Below are 19,824 nucleotides of genomic sequence, written 5' to 3' on the forward strand. Positions count from 1 at the left end.
TGGAAGATATTCTGACAAGAATGAAGAAGAAAGTAAGTGCTTGGTAGGAGAAATGTCTCCTTTGTGCAAGTATTGCCACTGCTGATATGAGATCAAACAGACCTAATCTTATCTCATTCCTCTTCTGCCAAATCATTTTGCTCCTGGGAATGAACTGTTGATCTGTAGCCTGTTCATCTGCAGAGCACAAAGGAATTGATAATATTAGGGGAAAAGTGGGGTATTGGATATTTTGAATATTGGCCACAAACAGGGAAGGGAAAGAGGAGAAAATGGGTTTACATTTAAGCATAACCCCCCACCCCACTATCCCTACTCTGCCCCCAGTGACGCAATTAAGTGAGAACAGTGCTTCTGGAGATAACAGAGTCTTTGCAAAAGACACAGGAAGCAGTAGTGCCAAGAAAATTTCCAAATATACAAAAGATGTCCCAGTCAATCCCAATTCCTACAATTACTGTCTGTCTTCTGGGAATACTGCCTTGCTGTCATGCCCTGTGCAGCTGGAAGAAGCTTGGTGAATTCAGCAGCATCCAGTGGAAAATCATTTGTTTGCCTGGGGTATTTTTATTCTTTTTACCTACATTATAGAAGGGAGTGTGCCTTTGTGCAGCAACAGGGAGAGTGAGTGTGGAACCAAATCAACTTCCAACACAATGGGCCAACCTCCAAAGAGTCCAAATTTTTCTGCAGCTTCCTTTAAGAGCATTAGTTCCCTACCAGTTTGCATTATTCCCATTTATGCTCAAGAGGAATGCATTTGGGATTTTAGACTGCTGCTCAGTATGGTAGCAGCCATAACCTGCCATGGGCTATTGAAAACAAGGAGTTGGCATCACTGAACCTCTGGCCTGTTTCCTTCTGTAAGTTCGGAAAGGTTTGCCCAAGCCTTGGTTGCAGTGATCCTGGTTATAAGTTGTGTTTTAAACAGGTAATTTCCTATTTTACATTCTAAAGATCCATGGGGTTTCTTTATGCCTTTGTAGGGGATGGAAACGCAGAAGGATGAACACCCATCTGTCGAGAAGCCTGTGAAGAAGAGGAGCGATGGCTCGAAGAAGCCCCAGGCCACATTGCCTTCTAGTAAACGGTACTGAGCACTTTAGTTAGATGTGACAAAGCACATGGCAAGCTTTACATGTCTCTTCCTCAGGAAAATCTTTCTGGTGGAGATGACCTGTGCCAGAGATTGTTTCCTTTCCCTACAAATGCTCTATCATAAAAAATGTCTCCTTCTGCATTACGCTGAACACAACTTCTCTGGAAGGGTTTCCACAAAAAATGGGCGACAAAAAGACACCCATTGGTTGCAGCTCAGAAGATCCAGTGCAGTGGCAAGGACAGTGCTGTGGAGGCTGTGAGAGGGCCATGTCTCCGCTGCCTCACTTGGGACAAGTAAATTCAAGCAGGGTTTTTTTCCTCTGAGAGCAGTCTTTTTCAGATGGGTGTTTTGATGAGAAGTCCCAGTCTAGAAGCAAGATGCCGTTCCCCAAAATAGCACTTCCCATGCATGTGGTTTGGCCTTCCTGAGTCATGGTTTTCTTACCCTCAGACAGTACCAAGATGAGTAGTAAGTAGCAAGCCAGTTCCTGAGCAACTTTGGTCAACAGGTGTCTCAATGTGGACGTTTTGTCTTGACATTCCTGTCCTTCATACTGTTTGCTTGATGGACAGCATGTTTGGTTTATTTCCCCCTGTGCTGCAATCAGCATTTGAGACAGGAATTTGGTCCTTGCTGTCTCTTCCTGCCAGTGGGAGAGCTACTTGTACCTGTTGTCCTCTGATAACAGAGGGGATTTATTTAGCTCTGTCATGCTCAGCGCTGGCAGGAGAGTGACCACATGCCTCAGTAGCGTAGTCAGGATCTTCCCATGCTCAAGAGAGTTGTTCCCAGTGGGTTTGTTAAGCTGTGGATCTAGTCTCTAGGGAAGCAATCATGTGAGCGTAGTGCTGGGATGTCTGGCTTCTGTTTTTATCCCTCTTACGGATTTTCTGGATCCTTCAGATATGCCCCTATCCATCTGTTCAGATGCATCTGAGCTACTTTTCCAGATTGTCATGCCTGCTGTAGAGACACTTCTCCAGAGGGATGAGTTTCCTTATTAGAAGACGCACACCTCCCTTACGATGAGGCATTTAAACATGGAAGTAGCATCTCTCTTTCCTCACAAAGCAGTGCGACATGTGTACCTGGGAAGCCGTCTGGAGAGAAGTGAGATGCATCTCATCCTTGGTTTTCCTGAGTAAGCACTGGTGAGAATGTTGCTTGCAGATTGTCTCCTGTAATGATTGTCATGAGGTCTCCCGTTGTTTTTCAGATCAGGATTTTCTAGCTTGAAATCACATCATTAGGAAACCTCTCCAAGATGTTCTGCTCACAATTAACTGAAGGTATGATCACCAACAGGTCCGCATTTGGTTTTATTTTCCAGGGTGAAGTCTACCTCTGATGGACGCCTCCTACGCCGCCCAAAAGCCCAGGTCACGTTACCTCCGGCTGTGGAAGAAACGGAGCCGCTCCAGAAGCTGTACAATCTCCTGGAAGCCAAGGAGTTTAAGACACGGATGGAAGGAGTGGCACTCCTCCTAGACCTGTGCAAAAGCAGCCCCCAGCTCGTCTCCACTAACACTGTCCAAGTATGTAGGGTGTCTTCATTGTTCCTTTCCTTCAGCTCCTTTCCCAAGCCTGTAGCAGGCAAGTTAATTCAGTGTGTCTTGGCACTACATCCTGGCTGTGTGGGACAGGCTGCTGCCTCTTACCCTGAAATATTTAATTCAGGTCCACGCTTCAGGACAAGTTCTTTCAGTCCAGATGTATTTGTCTGGCAGGTGCCTATTGATGCTGTTCATCAGATGAGGACAGAGTTTTCTGCTGGTGTAACTTCTGCTGTCTCCTACTCCCACTTGGGTTAAGTGAAGGGAATCCAGCCACTGAAAGCGTGGCAATTATTCTCTAGACAAAAAAATGGGTTTGGATGGGGAAGAGAAATATCAGGCTGGGCAGGTTTAAACCAATTTTTTTTGAAAGGATACTTCTGTAAACTCCGACTTGTCTTGCACAGGCACAACTCTGGTTACTCGTTTCCATCGGCATCCCTAGTCCTCTTGGTAAAGACGGTGCTCACCCTTCTTGGGGGGGTCTTTTTTCTCTTTGGAAAAGGAGGGAAATGGCTAGGGACAGATCTCTTCCTTCTCCTCCCAGTAGCTGCTTTTTCCCTTTGTCCAGAAAATGGTGCCTGATAATGTGGCTGTCAAGGGACTGAACCTGCTCTAATGAGAGTGGTCCAGCACATTAAATTTCAGAAGTCTACCTGCTGGGTAGACAATTGGTCTGGATCCTGGAAGAGTTGATCAGAGCCCTGCACTTCTCCAGACACAGGTTCTGAGACAGATGGAACAAAACCTGGATCTCCTCCAGCCATAGTTTTGGCAAAATCGTAACTGCCCTCAGAACTTGAGGCAACTGTGTAGAAAAAGGGGCATTGTAAATATCTGGTTCCATACTTCGAAAGCAAAGATACCGTTTTGCATCAATAAATGGGATGAATTTAATGACTGAAATGTGGAGAGAAACACCATAGGAACTATTCTGTCCCCACCCAAAGCTCTTCAAAATATATGAAAATCTTTCAACCAGCATGAGGTTGCGCAACCATTCCAGTGAGCGGCCCACAGGAAAACAGGGAAATTGTGCAAGCAAGTGCTGACCTGACAGGAAGGATCACTTTCATCTTTTACATTGCTGAGTGCTCACTTCTGCGTCCCTTCCTCAAACAAGGACATTTTAATCCAGCTTTCATGTTGTTTGTTCTCTTCACAGATTTTTGATTATTTTGTCCCGAGACTTGGTGATACGCACAAGAAAGTGAAGCAGAAGGCGCTGGACGTGCTGGCTGAAATCGTAGGCATCCTGAAAGATGGCTTAAACCCGGTGATCATCTGTCTGGTTGAAGGAATAACAAACAACCTAAACTCAAAGGACCCCGGGGTTTATGCCGCAGCTGTGAAAGCGCTGGAAGAATCCATGGCTCACTTAGGTAAGGCTGAGCCCTGGCATGGACTCTCCTCAAGTGTGTCTCTGCCTCTGCGAGTCAAGAGAACGCTGAGTGCCTTGACAGCTGTTGTTGTCTGTGGAAACCTCCAGCTGACATCCACCAGAAGCTGTGCAGGTGCAGTCCTTACGCACCAGTCCCCCAGCAGGCTTGAATGTGCATCAGCATTTCCCAAAAGTCCCAGGAGCCCTTGGCTCTGTGCTGCTTGTCTGAAGAGGAAGTGCTGGACTACAGCTTTGCTGGAATTCAGGGCCAAAGGGATTTTTGGAGTTTGCCTGGGCCCCAGTTGACTTCCCAAATGAATAGCTTTGCTGTTGGCATGAAGGGACAGCGGCGCATCAGAACCTCTGCAGAGCAGCCTCCTGGAAGGCTCCACATCATAGGCATTAGCTTCATTAGGACAGCAGGATCAGTTCTTTACTGCATGCTTGCATGAAGATCATTTGGGACCTCCTTTTTGTATCTCATGCAGGAAAGGAGCTCTTAATAATACCCTGCTACTGAAACCCACACTGGGGTGTAGCTCTGTAGTGGTTCCCAATGAAGCAGATTGCCTGCTTTGTCACTGCCAGCCCTGGTGACCCTGTGAGGGACCACAGTTCATCCCACACACGTTCTGTCTCCAGGAAAAGCTTGCCTTGGCTTATTAGAGTGGTAGGACTCGAGGCTTGCAGGCCAATGCAGGCAACAGTAAATTCAAACATGACCCCCAAAACCGCGACAGATAGGCACAAGGAAAACCAAAATACATACGCCGGTCAAGTATTGGGAAATCAGTTCATTTTCCAGTCTCTCTGCCAAGATCTGATTTCACAGATGTTACAGAACCCCACAGGCTACTGAGGCACTGAGCACTAATAGCTCTTGTATGAGTAACTTGGAGTCTTGTCCCTAGATCCACACAGGTAACCTGACAATTTAAAAACAGCTTATCCTTCAGGTGGGAACGGAGGTGTGCATTTTGGAGCCTTCTCACCCTTTTCCATAGGGGAGAGAGAAGATCACCTCTGCAAAGCTCTGGGATGCAAAACCTTTTCACTGCTTACGTGTGATTGAAGTCTTGAGGTCCCTGATGTGAAATGTTTAACATAGCTCCTGGTACAGCAGACAACTTTGGATTTAAAAAGTGACAGGAGAGCTTTTCTTTTGGAATTTAAAATCCTCCCAAGTAGGCTGGAAGGAAAGAAGAAAAGGATTCAAAAATCGGCAGGAATTTCCTTTCTTTTACAAAATGTAGTTGCCCCTGCCCTTTCCCACCCCACTGTCCTTTCTCTTATGACCTCAGAAGAGAGAGCAGAAATGTGTGTTTCCCTTGTAGATAAAGTATCCCTGATGAAAGAGTTCAGCCACCGCAGGAGTGAACTGAAGGGCCAAGCTCTGCTGGATGTCACGGAGCATCTCTCAGGTATGGCCTCCCCTTCTAAGGCAAGAGGTCTTCCGAGGCAGAATTTACAGGGAATGCCAGTGAATAGACACTAGAGTGGCTCCTCCAAATCAGGAGGTGCTGAGCTTGTCCCTCCTGCCCAATACCCATGGAAGGTGTATTGGGCAGGTTTTCCCTGGCTGCTGCAGAGGTGTGCAGCATCTGAGATGGGGGCGGCGCTCGGCCTCGGGGCTGAGGTCTCACTGGGGCATCTCAGAAGCTGCCTCCAGGAAAGGGAGGGGCTAAAAATTCCCAAGCTGGCTCCTCTCTTGGAAGCTCAGGGACAGCTCTGATCCTTTAGGGAAAATGGTGGCAAATGCTGTTTCAGGGGATCGGTTTGTTTTGTCCTCACAGAATTCTTGCTTTGCTCTTGGAAAGTTTTGAGGCGGAAGCCTGCAGTGCCTGGGGGTCACAGCTTAGGTCCAAACTCAGCACACATGTTAGAGGCACGGATTTTGTGCAAGGCAGCCTTTGGGGGCAGAGGGGCAGAAGCAGAGTGCTGAGGCTCCCTGCCTGTGCTGTGGAAGTGCCATTGGACTGAGCATTTCAGGGTGTGCAGTCAGGGTCTTCCTATGTCAGCGCTGCCCAAAATGCTCCAAATGCAGCTGATAATTGATTGCTCAGAGGAGCTTGCTATGTCAGCAATAGCCAAGGGATGGAAAAATGATAACCTCAATATATACTAGAGAAGACAGTGTATAGCCTTGCTTTATTTATAGCCTTGCTTTAGCGGGGTCTAAATCCACTGCTAATTAAGCCAGGTCACAAAAACGGAGTCATCCTTTTTATTAGAAATCTCTCAATTTCCTCTCTAAAGTGCCTTTCAAACCTTCAGCAGTGGGTTTAGACAACTTCTAAATGGAAATAAACAGCAATTTGACATTTTGGTCATTCATCATGCTGGAAACAGATTGTGGAATGATTTAGTAAAGGTGTGAAGTCTGCCACAGGTACAAGGCTCGGATCTGGAGAAATTAGTCCTGAGGGCTTGGTGGTTCTGTTTTGGGGATGTTCAGCTGCTTTGCCCATTTCTGGATCATGGGGCTCTCACTGTTATTTCACTGATCTTAGCCAGAGAGACTCCCAAAATCACAACTAGAGGTAGATCCTTGTTTGCATTAAGGCTGGTGGTTAAGAAGTTTGTGTCTCTCTTCCGGCAGCGCTTGTGGCATGGGTTTATCCCAGGAGCCCCGAAGTCGTCCAGCGCTACGCCCTGCCCGTGCTCTGGTCCTTCCTGGGGAACAAGGCGCTGCCTGTCCGAAGCGCCAATGTCCGCACTGTGGTCACCAAGCTTGCCTGCGCCCTCTACAAGGTGATGGGCGCCAAGCTGAGGAAGCATGCTGCCAGCCAGCCTCCGCATGTGCGGGAAAACCTCTCCGACATTTTGGGCTGGTGAAGGCTCAATGACCTGCAGGAAGATGACAAAGTGCTGAGTTGGACACCTCCGGACGTGACTTCTTAGCTGTGCCAAAAAGGACAGAATGCAAAGGAAGGGTGTGCACCTGCCCCCGCTCTCTCCACCCCCCTTCCTAGTCGTGGCATGGGGTGCCTGAAGCAACTTCCAATTGAGGACAAGGTGAAGGCTGAGCATGGCTCAGCCTCACAAAGAGGTAAGGCGGGAGCTGGGCCGCTCTCTGGCGGGAGGAAGGCTCTTGTGCCAGCCTAGAGAGCCTGGGCACATTGCCAGGGAACAGTTCTGCCCTGCATGTGCCCCCTGCACTGAGCTGTGCTGCTCCCAGTGCCCCGTGGAGCTGTAGGGCTGCTCAGCTGTGGGGCCGGGAGAGGAGCAGGAGGGTGCGTGTGCAGCTGAGCCATTCCTGGAAAGCACAGGCCTCTGGGCTCCCTGCTGTCCCAGGGCAGCCCAGAGGCCAGGCTGTTCCTGTGCTGGCTCTGTGCAAGTGGGTCAGGGTGTCTCCCTGGTCTGCCTCAAGTGGCTGCTGGCAGGAGCATGTTTCCCTGTGCAGCTCTTTAGAAGTTTCCAGGGAATCTCTCACATGAAATACTGTAGCTTCTGATGCTTTATGTTGGCATTGTGGCCTCTGTTATATTTTGTGTTTCCATTTTGCAGGACTGACTGGCTACACTCTTGCGAAGAAGTTTACCATGGAATCTCCCTCTATGCTCCTTCCCTCCAAGCCATTGCCTCCCATCCAGAAGAGCTCTCCTTCTTCTAACACAAACAAAATAAGTAGCAGAGAGCAGGAGAATGGGAAAAATGTCACCGGCAATGATGATGACAGGAGAAAAAAGCAGGAGCTGAGTTCAGAGAGAAAAGGACATATGGTAAGGACACCAACCTAAGTCCTGTCTGGTGGATTTCCAGTTTATGTGCTGTAGGCAGAGCTTGGAGACCTTTTGCTGTGGTGTGAGGCCAGGGAAGCAGCTGAGCAAAGGGAGAGCTCAGCAGGACACTGCACTTCAGGCTGTCTTTGCAGTGGGTGTGTAGTGCAGGCTTCATGTCCTCAGCGGGTATCAATAGCAGGGGAGGTCTTTGAATGGTTTCTGGCTCTCTTGTGGCTCCTGCTCTGTCTTATGGCTGAGAAAACACCAACAGGCAGTCAGAGCAGCTGAAGTTGGCCAATCTTGTGAACCAATCCTTCTACATTTAGTAAACTACGGGTATGTGTGAACCATCTCTGTGTCTTGGTGGTGTTTTCTGTCAGCTGTGTCCGGTTTGGACGGAGAAAGGTGTTTGCTGGAACAGGCAGTCCTGCAAAGTCAGTTCCAGGTTGTGTCAGCTTTTGAGTTGTACAGCCATGCCCTTGTGCCCAGTTGTCTCTGATGCTATTTCTAGACTTCATCAGCTTCTGGGCAGCTTTGTGCATTCTGGCACGGCTTTGTCCAGAGGGAAGGGATGGCAGGTGGCCATGGGGAGAGCAGCCCAGAGCCCACCCCCACGATTGCCTTTGCAGCAGGGCCAGGACCTGCAGTTGTTTTGGGTTTGCCGTGGGGTGCAGGAGGAGGCAGATGAACAACAGCTTTGGTAAACAGAATGTCCAACCCAAGGCTTGTGTACTTGATTCCAGCCTTGCTGAGAAAGGGCCCAGCGTATCCCTGAGAGGAACTGATCCTTCCACTGAAGTTTGAACAGGGCCTGATTTGGCTCTTTAGCTGTGCCAGGGACAATGGGATCCTAAGGAAGGGTGTGCATCTGCCCCCGCTGCCTCCACCCCGCTTGCTGGACATGGCATGGGGGCCCTGGAGCAACTTGGGCAGGCAGAGGCCTTCCAGAGAGCAGCAGGGCAGGGAGCTCAGCAGAACTTCCTAAATGCCAGTGAGCCTGAGATGATGGATGTGTGGGAGCTGGAGAGCACCGAGCATGCCCAGAGCTCAGCAGCATTGGGGCTCAAAGGCTGCTGGGGAACTGTACGAGGGAAGGGAAGCAGCAGCAGAAATGAGGGGCTTGAGAAAAGCAGGTTTGGACATCCTGCAGGATGGCTTTGTGGGGACTTGGCTGGAGATCCGCACTGGCTGTTAGGTGCTTTAGGGACAGGGAGAGAATAGGGATCCAAGGCCATTCCCATACGATCCAAAAGGCCAGTGGAAGCAGTGGCACCGCAGAACATCTTGGTGCCAAACATGTGGATGCCATCTGGGAATGTAGCCACATTTCCAGAGAAGTGAGCACAGGGATAGCGATGGCAAATGTGGGACATGGCCTCTCCCTCACCACTTCCCTTTCCATTCCCGGTCCTAGACCAAGTTGCTCCATCAGTTTGACATCTCTGCCAGGTCCCAGCTAAGAGCATGGCTAAATGTCTTCAGGCATGAATGGGGGCAAGGCTGGATGCTTGATCTGAGGAGTACTGTGTTCTACTCTTTGCAGGCTTCCTTGCTGTGTTCCAGTGGTGGGGATATGAAGAAGGGGTCATTGGGACCACCTTTGATCCCCCCAATACGCAAGGCAGTGAGTCCCCCTGTGAGCAGTGCGGCAGCGTCTGTCCCAAGCTCTCCGCAGCTGGATTTCCAGGAGTCCCAGGAGATGAGGTAAGCCAAGGTTTCTGCTGCTCCAGTGTGCTGTTCCCCTCGCTCTTCCCGTCTCATGAGGTTATTTTCCACAGTCATCTCTCCCTTGTATTTAGGCAAACCTCAGTGTATTCCCCATTTTGCCCATCTGTGGTGATCCAGCACAATGGCAAAGCCAACACCATATGCCCTAAGAGCAAAGGTGGTTGTGGGGAAGAGGAGGCAGGGCTTAAGAGCACCTCAGAACAGGTCCTCTGCTGGACTTGGCTACTGATTCCCTCTATGGTGTTTGTGCTGTCATTTGGGAACTGTATTGCATGGATGTGGATACTGTGGTTCTTTGAATACTGTGATCCTTGCCTGTCAACTTCTGCAGCCATGAGGATATGTCAGGGCAAATATTGGCTACTGAGGAGGTGTCTGCAAATTCAGGTGCTGCTCCTGTAAATGTCAGGTGTGACTTCTCTGTGCCTGGGCCTCCACCGTGAAACCAGAGCCCAGATAAAACTTGGGGTACAGATGTATAATCTGATCGATGTTTAGTATTTCGATCTGGGCTTAAGATCAAAGAGGGCAAGGTGCTAGAGAAGAGTTATAGGACTGTACCTGATGCAAAGACATTGGCTTGGATATATGTGTGAGAAAATGTAGCTGTCAAGCTTATCCTAGTGACAAGGATAAAGCAGGAGTCCCAGAAGTATCATTCCAATTGAAAAGCGTCCGTAGGGCTTTTAAAGTGCAATCGGAATATCCTTACCTAGCAGCTGAGTTGGAAAAGGCCTTTTTGTCCTTGAAAGAGCAAGGAGGTGTACTGTCATTCTCAGGAGAGAGCAGTGCTATGGCCCCACGTAGCCCGAGACTGTCACCAGTGTAAGGCATGAGCAGGCAAAGTCAAGCTTGGGCCGGAGAACAAAAGTAGCTGCCCTCCATACAGACTTGTGTCTCAGCTCAGCAGCTCTTGCTGCTTCACAGAGGCTGTAGGAGCCACTTGGCTGCAAAAGGAGAGAACTGGGCAGGTCTGATGCAAGTTGAAGAATGACTGCTGTGTTTCAGCCGGAGCTTGGCAAGCTCTGTGGGACTCCAGCACCTGAAAGCTTAAGGACAATTCCTCAGCTTTGCATCGTGTTGGGTTTATGTGTTGCATTTCCTCCTTTATCAGGGGGACCATGCTAAGAAGGTTTGCCTCCTTTGATGCTACACACATTCCATGCCCTTCTCTTTCTACCTCCTCATATGTTCTTTTGTCCTCCATTTTCTCAAGGCCAAGATCCAGCAGCAGAAGCAAAGAGAAGAACTCTGAACATGCAAGTAGGTACAGGGCATGTCTGTCCTAAAATGACCATTGGAATGCTGACCCAGGGGTGGCATTGTGACAGTTTGGTTGAAAACCATCCTGGTTTAAATGTCTTCAAATTCCTTTCAATTCCTTGATGGGCTCTCCCAGAGCCTGGTCACTGGGAGTGTGCTCCGGTGGTGCAGTGAAAATTACTCCAGGAGCTGCACTGGTACCTTGGGGCTCGGGAAATGCGCCACAGGAAAAGAAAACATTCCTCTCCATCCTGCACATGCCTTTCATCTCCCTGCACCCTTTCTAAGGTCATAATTAGTAGAGAAAAAAAGACATTTAGCATGAAAGGAGAAATGTTCCCACTCCTTCCTCCTGCCTTTGAAGGAAGAAGGAGAACACCTTCCCTTGGGGCAGTTTCTGCGCTGAACCCTTTGAGATCTGAAGGAGATTCATGGACATTGCCTGGTTTTGCATGGGAAGAAATAGGGAAACCTCCTTAGACAGAAAGTCCTTGTGAATGTTCCAGTTAAGGGGAAGGAGACTTCCAAATGGATGCAGCCTATGCAGGATCAGAGTTTGTCATCCTCTGACAGCACAAGCCTAAAGCCACCTATGGCAGGTTCACGATGGCAAATCTCTTCCCCGACTCTCTCTGCCCATGTCAGTATTGCAGGCTGAGGCTGGGGGAGGAGATGCCTTCTGCCTTGTCCCCCCTCCCTGCCTTGCCTGATCCCTGACAAGAAGAGTTGTGCCAGGTCAAATGAGGTGTCTGGTGCATGTGTGTCAGTCCCTGCTTTCAAGTTCAAAGCCTCAATGCCAGGGTTGTTGTTCCTTTGCTATCTCTGGGCGTGGAATGATAGGAGAGATGAGATTTGAAGAAACAATTTTGCTGATGCAGAAAAACGATTTATCATTGATGGAGGCCTGTACAGAATGATTAGTTCTCTGAGTTTCAAAAGCTCCGTTGGAGAGCATTTCAGATTAACCTGCACCATGCCATTTCCATTAAGAAAATTTTGAATTGTCAGGATTAGCGAAGATCAGAAATGTTTTGAGGCAGGTCATGTTTATGTAGGGTTTGGGTGTCTCTGCAGGAAGGAAAGCAGGGAATAAACTCCTGGAGCAACAAAGCAGAGAAAGCTGGGACGTTTGCATGACCAATGTGTTCCCTACAGATATGGGCTGCTTGAATAGTGGGGACATGTAATGGGGATTGCAAATCTTCTTTTGCTTCTAACACGTGGTGCCATTGTTTGTGTCCCAGCACTGCCTTTGTTGTAAAGAGAAATAAAAACCACCAAGAAAACCCAACCAAGAACTGAGGGGGAGTTACAGAAACAAAGGCCTTGAAAACTGGCTTGGGAAAGCAATTACTTCCTAGGTGGAATTGTCAAATTCTAGAGACCCCTGTGGGTTGCCAACTGTTTGGAAGGAAAGGGATCCCCAAGTAGTGGATGAGCCATGAGCAGCACAGAAGCAAAGTAGTGGAATCTCTCTCTCCCTTCCTGCCAGCTCCATACAGTTCAGAGCAATTATAGTGATGCTAGTTTCATGAAAAATAAAAACAAAGTGATCTTCTCAATAATAAATAACCCCTCGAGTGCCTCACCCATTAGTTGTGGTGATTGTAAAGGTGGGAGTTCAACTAACTCACTTCTTCCCTTGTACCTGATCTACAGCTTCTTCTGAGTCTACAACAAAAACCCAGAGGAAGAAGGGAAAGAGTTCATGGTGTGTGATAGGACCTGGGATGCCTCTGTTCCCAAGGGAACTGGCTGAACTTTTCGGCTTGAAGACTGATGTGCGGAAGCCCGGCCTTGGCAGTGCAGGTCTCCGCTCGCAGCCTGCTCAGGGGGCCTTGGCCCAGGAGCCCCGGCAGGGGCAGCTGAGCAGCGCTGCCCCCGGGGTCACTGCCAGGGAGCACAAGGTGAAGGCTGAGCATGGCTCAGCCTCACAAAGAGGTAAGGCGGGAGCTGGGCCGCTCTCTGGCGGGAGGAAGGCTCTTGTGCCAGCCTAGAGAGCCTGGGCACATTGCCAGGGAACAGTTCTGCCCTGCATGTGCCCCCTGCACTGAGCTGTGCTGCTCCCAGTGCCCCGTGGAGCTGTAGGGCTGCTCAGCTGTGGGGCCGGGAGAGGAGCAGGAGGGTGCGTGTGCAGCTGAGCCATTCCTGGAAAGCACAGGCCTCTGGGCTCCCTGCTGTCCCAGGGCAGCCCAGAGGCCAGGCTGTTCCTGTGCTGGCTCTGTGCAAGTGGGTCAGGGTGTCTCCCTGGCCTGCCTCAAGTGGCTGCTGGCAGGAGCATGTTTCCCTGTGCAGCTCTTTAGAAGTTTCCAGGTGGTCTGTCCCATTAAATACGTAGCTTCCGATGCTTTAGGTTTGCATTGCGGCCTCTGTTATATTTTGTGTCTCCACTTTGCAGGCGTGACTGGCTACAGTCTTATCAAGAAGTTTTCCTTGGACATTTCCTATGTTCCCTAACCGACAAAGCCCTTGCCTCCTGTCCAGAAGAGCTCTCTTTCCTCGAGCTCAGGAAGAAGGTGCTGCCTGTCCGAAGAATGTTTGAAGATTTGGATTTATACGTTAGGCTTTGTAGTTACAGATGTACATATGTTCTGACATGTAGATGTAGTTTGAATAAATGTGTTGTCATTTTATCTTTTAAATTTTGAAACTAGATTTTCAACAGTATATATTTTATTTTGATTGGTTTTGTTTGTTTTAAATAAAATAATTTTTAAAAAAAACAAGCCGAGAATGTGAGACCTGCTAGCCTAGAGGTTGTCAGAGTGCAGCTGACTCAACGTGCCACTGTCTCACGGTATTCTTTCCTCACAGCGCCTCTCCTCTTCCTCTTTTGCCATGTTTTCTTCATGTCATTTGTGCTGCTGTTTGTTATTTAGCATTACAATGGGGCCACCTATTACCATGTTTGGGGGACAATGGACCCAGAAGATCCTGTGTAGTCTCCAGTTTTCTGCCTCGATCTATTCTGTGCTCACAAAAGGCCTGAGCAAAGCAACAAAGAGAATGTGCCCAAATCCCAAAGCTTTGCTCCTTTGCAATGTCAGACGGATCTGGCTCAGAGGTGTCTTCAATCACAATTCCATAGGTAAGAAGAGGACGTGTATTTCACTGGGAAAAGAGGCACTGCTTTGGAAAAGGCATCTGTATGTATATTTACCCAGGACAGCAGTCCAACGGCGTTGTTTGCAACTTGTTTGCAGAAGGATGAGCGGACTGTGAGGTTATTGAACAGGTGACAAGGGTTCCTCAAATCTGTACCCTAGCCTGGGTGCCATTCAGCCCACGGGTATGGGATCATTTGGTACCATGGACCAGTGCTTGCCAGCATATTGAATTCCTGCCTAGCTGGAAGAAGCAATTCTGGGTTCAGCTCCAGCTCTTGGTGGGCTGCATGATCACTGACAATGCTGCCTTTCCAGAATTTATTTCTCAGTTGCCTTTCATAGTCATTTGAAGCTTTTAAACCTCACATGTCAATTTGCTCTGCCTTAGGGAAAAACACTTCTGAGCCCTGTGCAAACTGTAACCTTTTGACACCAAAGTCTTCATGGTTTCCAGGCTCGGATGTTAGAGAAGAAAATGCATGTGAATGTGTTACTTAGGTTTTCTGGAGGAAAAACTCTGTGTCACGTGGCTGCGTGTGTTTGCTTAGCTATGGGTCAAATCCCGGACTAGTAAAGCCTGGGAAGGCTGGCATGCATCAGGGAAAACTAGTCCGTGAGCTTATGGGGTTGCCATCACCAGCAGAGTGGATGTGTCCTTTGGGGATTCCTCTGGAGACAAAATTAGGCACCTGCTCCCTCCTGCAATATTCTCTTAGATCTTTCTAAAATATCCTAGAAAAGGCAGTGAAACTTCATGTCTACTTGCACACCCACTGTTTGAATAGGGGCATTTCTGTCTCTCCGCTAAGTCATTGCTCTTGCACACCAGAAACAGGAACACCAACAAACGGGAATGATGCATGATCCTCCTGCTGGTGCCTCAGAATACTGGTAAGTGCAGATCTGGGTAGCTACCCAGATTAACATTTAATTAGCATTTCATGCTCCTTCAAGATCCCCAGATCTCAGGGCATTTTGTTTCCAAGCTGCAGCTATACCATCACTCTCTGGGGAAGAACAGTAAATAGGAAACAGCGACTGCCAGTATTGCAAGAGTGTGGGGAAAACCTGAAGTGTCTGTGTAAAAAGATGAGTGGGAAGAGTGTCATTGCCACAGCCAAAGCTTAATTAGGGGAGCAGGATCAGTTCTTTACTGCATGGCTGCAAGATGATCGTCAGGGACCTCCTTTTTGTACCTCATGCAGGAAAGGAGCTCTTAATAATACCCTGCTACTGAAACCCACACTGGGGTGTAGCTCTGTAGTGGTTCCCAATGAAGCAGATTGCCTGCTTTGTCACTGCCAGCCCTGTGACCCTGTGAGGGACCACAGTTCATCCCACACATGTTCTGTCTCCAGGAAAAGCTTGCCTTGGCTTATATGAGGGGAAAAACCAGAAGAATAATAAAATGGACAATTAATCTGGTCACTTTGGAGGACATGCTCATGCTTTCACATGTCAGCCTTGTACCGGCTTGTTCGTCATCATGAAACATATCAATAGAAAAAACTCAGATCCTATGCTACATCTGAATGAAATTCCTTCAGATTATTAAGATTTCTGTTGTCAGGACCCGGATAAAATCCTTCCGACACTCACTTGCAGCTGTCCTGGATTTCTGCAGCCCTTTGTGGAAACCTGCTGTAGGTACAGTGTCTGGAGTTGGTTTGGGCCTTTAGGAAAGATGTGTGGAACAGTATGCAGGGCTCTCCTAGGAGAAAACTGTTTGTCCAAGACCGGGGACATCGTGCCTGCAGAAGTGGAGTGGCCCCGCTCCCAGCCCAAGAGTCTGTGAGCTGAGCCACGCCGGGGAGAAAAGACCTCGAGGGGCACCAGCCCAGCCGCCTCACCTGCCATGACCGTTCTGCGGAGCTCTGCCGTGGGGTGGAAGTCGACGCTGGGCGAGCCACCGAGCTTTCATCTGCTGCTAGAACTACTCCGTGATAGCTCCTGTTTTTCCCGAGAGAGAAGCCAGCGCCATCTTGTAACGCTTGTCCTGGGCGGGTTTTCCTCTGGCATTTTGGGTCTTTGTTCCAGTGGGAGGACGGTGAGGTCTGACAGTTTGATATCTACAAGTTACTTACTTATTTTTCCTTGCCTTGTGGGCATTCTGTTTGTTAATAAAATGTTGGGTTTTTTCCACTTTCATCTATTAGTATTCATTTCCTATTGCTGGAAAGGGATTGTTGGAACAGTTTAGAGGAGACAACTAATTCCAGACTGCCCTAAGTTTTCTCAAACTGAGACAGATGGCTTCACATAGGAACATCCCCAAGGCTGCTGAGAGGAAGGCATGGAGGAAGGCAAACCTAGTTGTACCAGTTTGGCCAAATTTAGAAATATATCCCCTGAGAGAAGGCACATCACCACCCCTCCCCCACCAGGTTTGGGAAAAAATAAATTTTCCTCAAAGGAAAGTGAAAGAGATAAAAACGATTTCTTTAACAAACACACGGGAAAAGGAAAATAATGCTAACTAATAAAAATCTCTCGCTGTGGAGAAAAAACCTGGCAAAGTGTTAAGAGTCCTCCCTTTGGTCTCCTTGGAGCTGGGACTTGGCCCAGGGCCAGGCCCTCTGTGCTTGATGGAAAGTCCTCCCACTATGCTCTGATAATTGAAGCAGTGCAGTAGAAAAGGGAGAAAATCTGAAATTCCAGGGAAGGAAAAAAAGTTCAACTCTCAGTCTCTCTCTGGAGAAAAAGAAACTGAACAACTGGCCAAAAGCTGACCGGGCAGCCGCAAGCCGGGTGCCTCCTCCCTCCCCTGCCGCAGCTGGAGAAAATGTCACTATCTGTGTGTGACCTTGAACAAGCTGCAAACTGCTTTGAAAAAGTTTTGCTCAGTTTTCCCTTCCCCCTCTCAGGCTCAGTTTAAAGGCATAAAAAGGCACAAAAATTAATTTCTGGGCATAGGGCAGCAATATGGGATACACATCATAAAGTTACCCCAAGACACTAGTATTTCTGAGGGAAGTTCTTTTACACCAAACCAACTGGAGTCGTCAAACAGCTGACCGGACGTTTCGAGACATGGGCCAAAGGGGAAACCTTTCAGTGTGTTTGGTCAAGGCCGGGCTATGCTCGAGGCAAAGGTGTGTCAGTGTACTCGGCTCCTTCTCTCCGCATGGTGTCCGGCAGGCACAGGAGCCCAGAGCTCCTGCAGAAACCATCACAGCACTCAGTGGGAGCAAACTTGTGTCCAGTCCTCACGCAGAGCTCTGGTGTCCAGCACTGCACCTCCTTGGAATGAGGAATTGTTGCAGTGCTCTTGGAAGGAGCTAAGGAGGTTTGGCCTTCAGATCAGCTCCTTCCTAGCTCCTGATTTGCTGCCCTGGGTAAGCTGCTGCCTGTGGCAACACTTGGTTCACAGCTGACAGCCCTGCTCTGCTGGCGGGCGGCCATTGCAGGAGCTTTTGCTGGGGTCATTGTGATGCCTTTTCTTGGTCTTAAAATCAAGAGTCATGCACGGTTAGAAGGGGAAAAGGGATTTTACCTTGGTATTTATTTTAAGGATCCTTAGGTGTACACGTCCAGGTCATAGGCATCAAGATGCACCCTGCCGAGTCTATCTCTCTGTGTCTCCCCTCTCAACATTGGGTATAACATTATAGGTTTTACTAATTAGCATATCTATCAAAGATTCCCCAATGAGAGGCTCAAGTGAGCCCCCCTCCCCAAGGAACCTTCCCCTGGATGGTTCTATCTTGGTTTACAGAATGTGTTCTGGAGAGGACCTTGGGGTCTGGGGCACACTGATCCCTAGCTACGAAGCTTCTAAAATGTTTAGTCTCTTAGCTTGACAAACAAGTCCAAGAATGTAGGCAAAAAGCACTAGGAATACAGAAGCTGTAAAAAAGTATAACGGGGTATAGAAGAAAAGGCAAAAATCTTCATGGCATCAATTGAACCTTTCAGATCTTCCCAAGGAGAGCTAAGGAGGGAACTTGTCAAAAGAGCATTGCCTGGGCAAAGCTTTTAACATTAAATCTTTCCTCTGTGCTCATTACCATGCACAGGAAATATTTGAGGAAGCAAGTTTGTTGTTCCAGAAATTCCTGCAATCAGTCAGATTGCCAGAAAGAAAACACAGATTTGGGATGTGTAATCTCACTTTAATTCATTGTATAGAGAAATACAGGAGCACTTCTTGGGAGCTGTGTGTCTAACCTAAGTGACCTTGCCACCAAGAACTGAGAAAGGTGGGGAGAGATGGAATCAGTGGCACAAGGATCTGCAGTGGGATTCTCCCGCAGGCCTGAGGAAACTGCCCCGGGCTTCCACTGGGCCATGGCTTTTTACTCCACATCAAAACTTCATGCAGCGGCTTTTCACTCCACATCAAAACTTCATGCTTCACACTGTGGTGGTGAATCTTCCCTGGCCTTGTCAGGCCACACTGTGATCTCAGAAATGCTTGTTAGGCCCCAGCCTTGATGAACAGCCCCTGGACTCAGCTCCTCTTGAGCTTGCCCAAAACACTGAGTGCTCCCAGGAACTTGTGCTGTCTAACCAGCTCCTGGGGTTTTCTATGAACAGTCTTGGAAACTACTTTTCTTGCCTGAAGGCCATAACATCCTTCTTCTCGCACTTCCAAAGACAGGGTGCTGACCCAAAGTGCGGCCATGATGAAGCATTTTATGACTGAAGCCCACTGTCTTGTGGCCCATAAACAGCGGTCCAAAAGGAAGCCCTGGAAGCTCTCCTGGACCACAGCGGCTGCCACTGGCAACCTCCAGTGGGGCCTCTCAGAGCCAGCGAGCTCAAGGATCGTCGATCAACAATGGATCCTGGGCCAATACCCCCACTCCTCACGGCTCCAGTTTAACTACTGTTAAGCTTGAGTGCTGTTAAGCTTTTAGGCCACATTCCTTTTCATCCTTGTCCTTTCTCTCCCTTTGTCAAACCCGTCTAAACACACACACAGAGAGAGAGAGTTCTCAGTTCATGTCTAGTTTGATTGACTGCATTTTGTTTGTTGCTTTTTTTCCTTGTTGTGCCTTAAAGGACTAGTAAGTAATAGTGTGAATGTTGCCAACAAATTTTGTTGAGCTGTTACTTAACATTCTGTACTAGTTTGAAAACAAACCAGTGAGAGATCACAAGACAGAACTGCAATTTAATAGGAAAATTAAAATAATTGCAATAGTACAAGAACACTGACAGAGTCAGGATACAACCTGACACCCTGTTAGTCAGGGTGGTGGTAGGAGCCCAGATGAAGTGGTCCTATTGAAGCAGTGATCCTGTAGAAGACTCTGGTTTTCAGAAGAGGGTCCAGTAGTAGCTCTTATCCTCTGGGAATCCAGTAGAGAAGAGCTGCTTGTGCTTCAATCCTACCTGATTATATCCAGGTGGGAATGCTTGGCTCCTCCCCCTGGGTGGAGCATCTCCCAATGGGCTGATGTAATTCTGTGAGTCATGGGGTGGGTCATTGATTGCCCATTAAACAGAGATAGCCCCCAGAGGGATTTATCAAGGATGAGTCATGGTAGGAGATAACAAACACAGCCCCATCTGTTTTAACAGCTTGTGAAGGTGACAATAGAATACATACTCTTGGTTGCATCTTACACTGTAACCTAGGACATATTCAATCTGGTTTTACTGATAACCTTGACAGTGAATTTTTAAGCAATCTCAAACACTCGTTCATAACAAGCCTTGGGAGCATGAGGTACAGGGCTGACATTGGAAAGCAGGAGAATCACTCTAAAGTGACGAGTTTAAATGTCCATTTCGTTGCTCTTCTATTTATTTCACTCGATTAAGCCAAGCCAAGCTTTTCTTGGAGGCAGAATATGTGTGGGATTTATAAATACTACGCCATTACCCCATAACTCTGGGCTGAATGGCACCCAGGCTAGGGTACAGATTTGAGGAACCCTTGTCACCTGTTCAATAACCTCACAGTCCACTCATCCTTCTGCAAACAAGTTGCAAACAACGCCGTTGGACTGCTGTCCTGGGT

At 48.4% G+C, this 19,824-nt stretch overlaps 1 protein-coding gene across 2 annotated transcripts; it reads left to right on the plus strand.

Moving 5' to 3' along the window:
- Positions 1-7,016, plus strand: LOC125323413 (TOG array regulator of axonemal microtubules protein 2-like). Of its 2 annotated transcripts, XM_048298353.1 has the most exons (5): positions 1-32; positions 987-1,090; positions 2,433-2,637; positions 3,821-4,037; positions 6,636-7,016. In XM_048298353.1, the coding sequence occupies exons 1-5, from the start codon at positions 21-23 to the stop codon at positions 6,869-6,871; spliced, it is 774 nt and encodes a 257-aa protein (XP_048154310.1). In that variant the 5' UTR covers positions 1-20; the 3' UTR covers positions 6,872-7,016. The 2 variants fall into 2 exon arrangements, with proteins under 2 accessions (XP_048154310.1, XP_048154309.1); XM_048298352.1 differs by lacking the exon at positions 6,636-7,016 and having other exon boundaries at positions 3,821-4,423.
- The last annotated feature ends 12,808 nt before the right edge of the window (positions 7,017-19,824 follow it).

The sequence above is a fragment of the Corvus hawaiiensis genome, chromosome 3, assembly GCF_020740725.1.
Source record: "Corvus hawaiiensis isolate bCorHaw1 chromosome 3, bCorHaw1.pri.cur, whole genome shotgun sequence".
NCBI classification, from domain to species: Eukaryota; Metazoa; Chordata; class Aves; order Passeriformes; family Corvidae; genus Corvus; species Corvus hawaiiensis.

Bases quoted from the DNA above. Each gene is read 5' to 3' on its own strand.
- LOC125323413 (XM_048298352.1), top strand. The intron at 1,091-2,432 runs GTACTGAGCACT...TTTATTTTCCAG, and splicing joins ACATTGCCTTCTAGTAAACG to GGTGAAGTCTACCTCTGATG. The intron at 2,638-3,820 runs GTATGTAGGGTG...TTCTCTTCACAG, and splicing joins TCTCCACTAACACTGTCCAA to ATTTTTGATTATTTTGTCCC.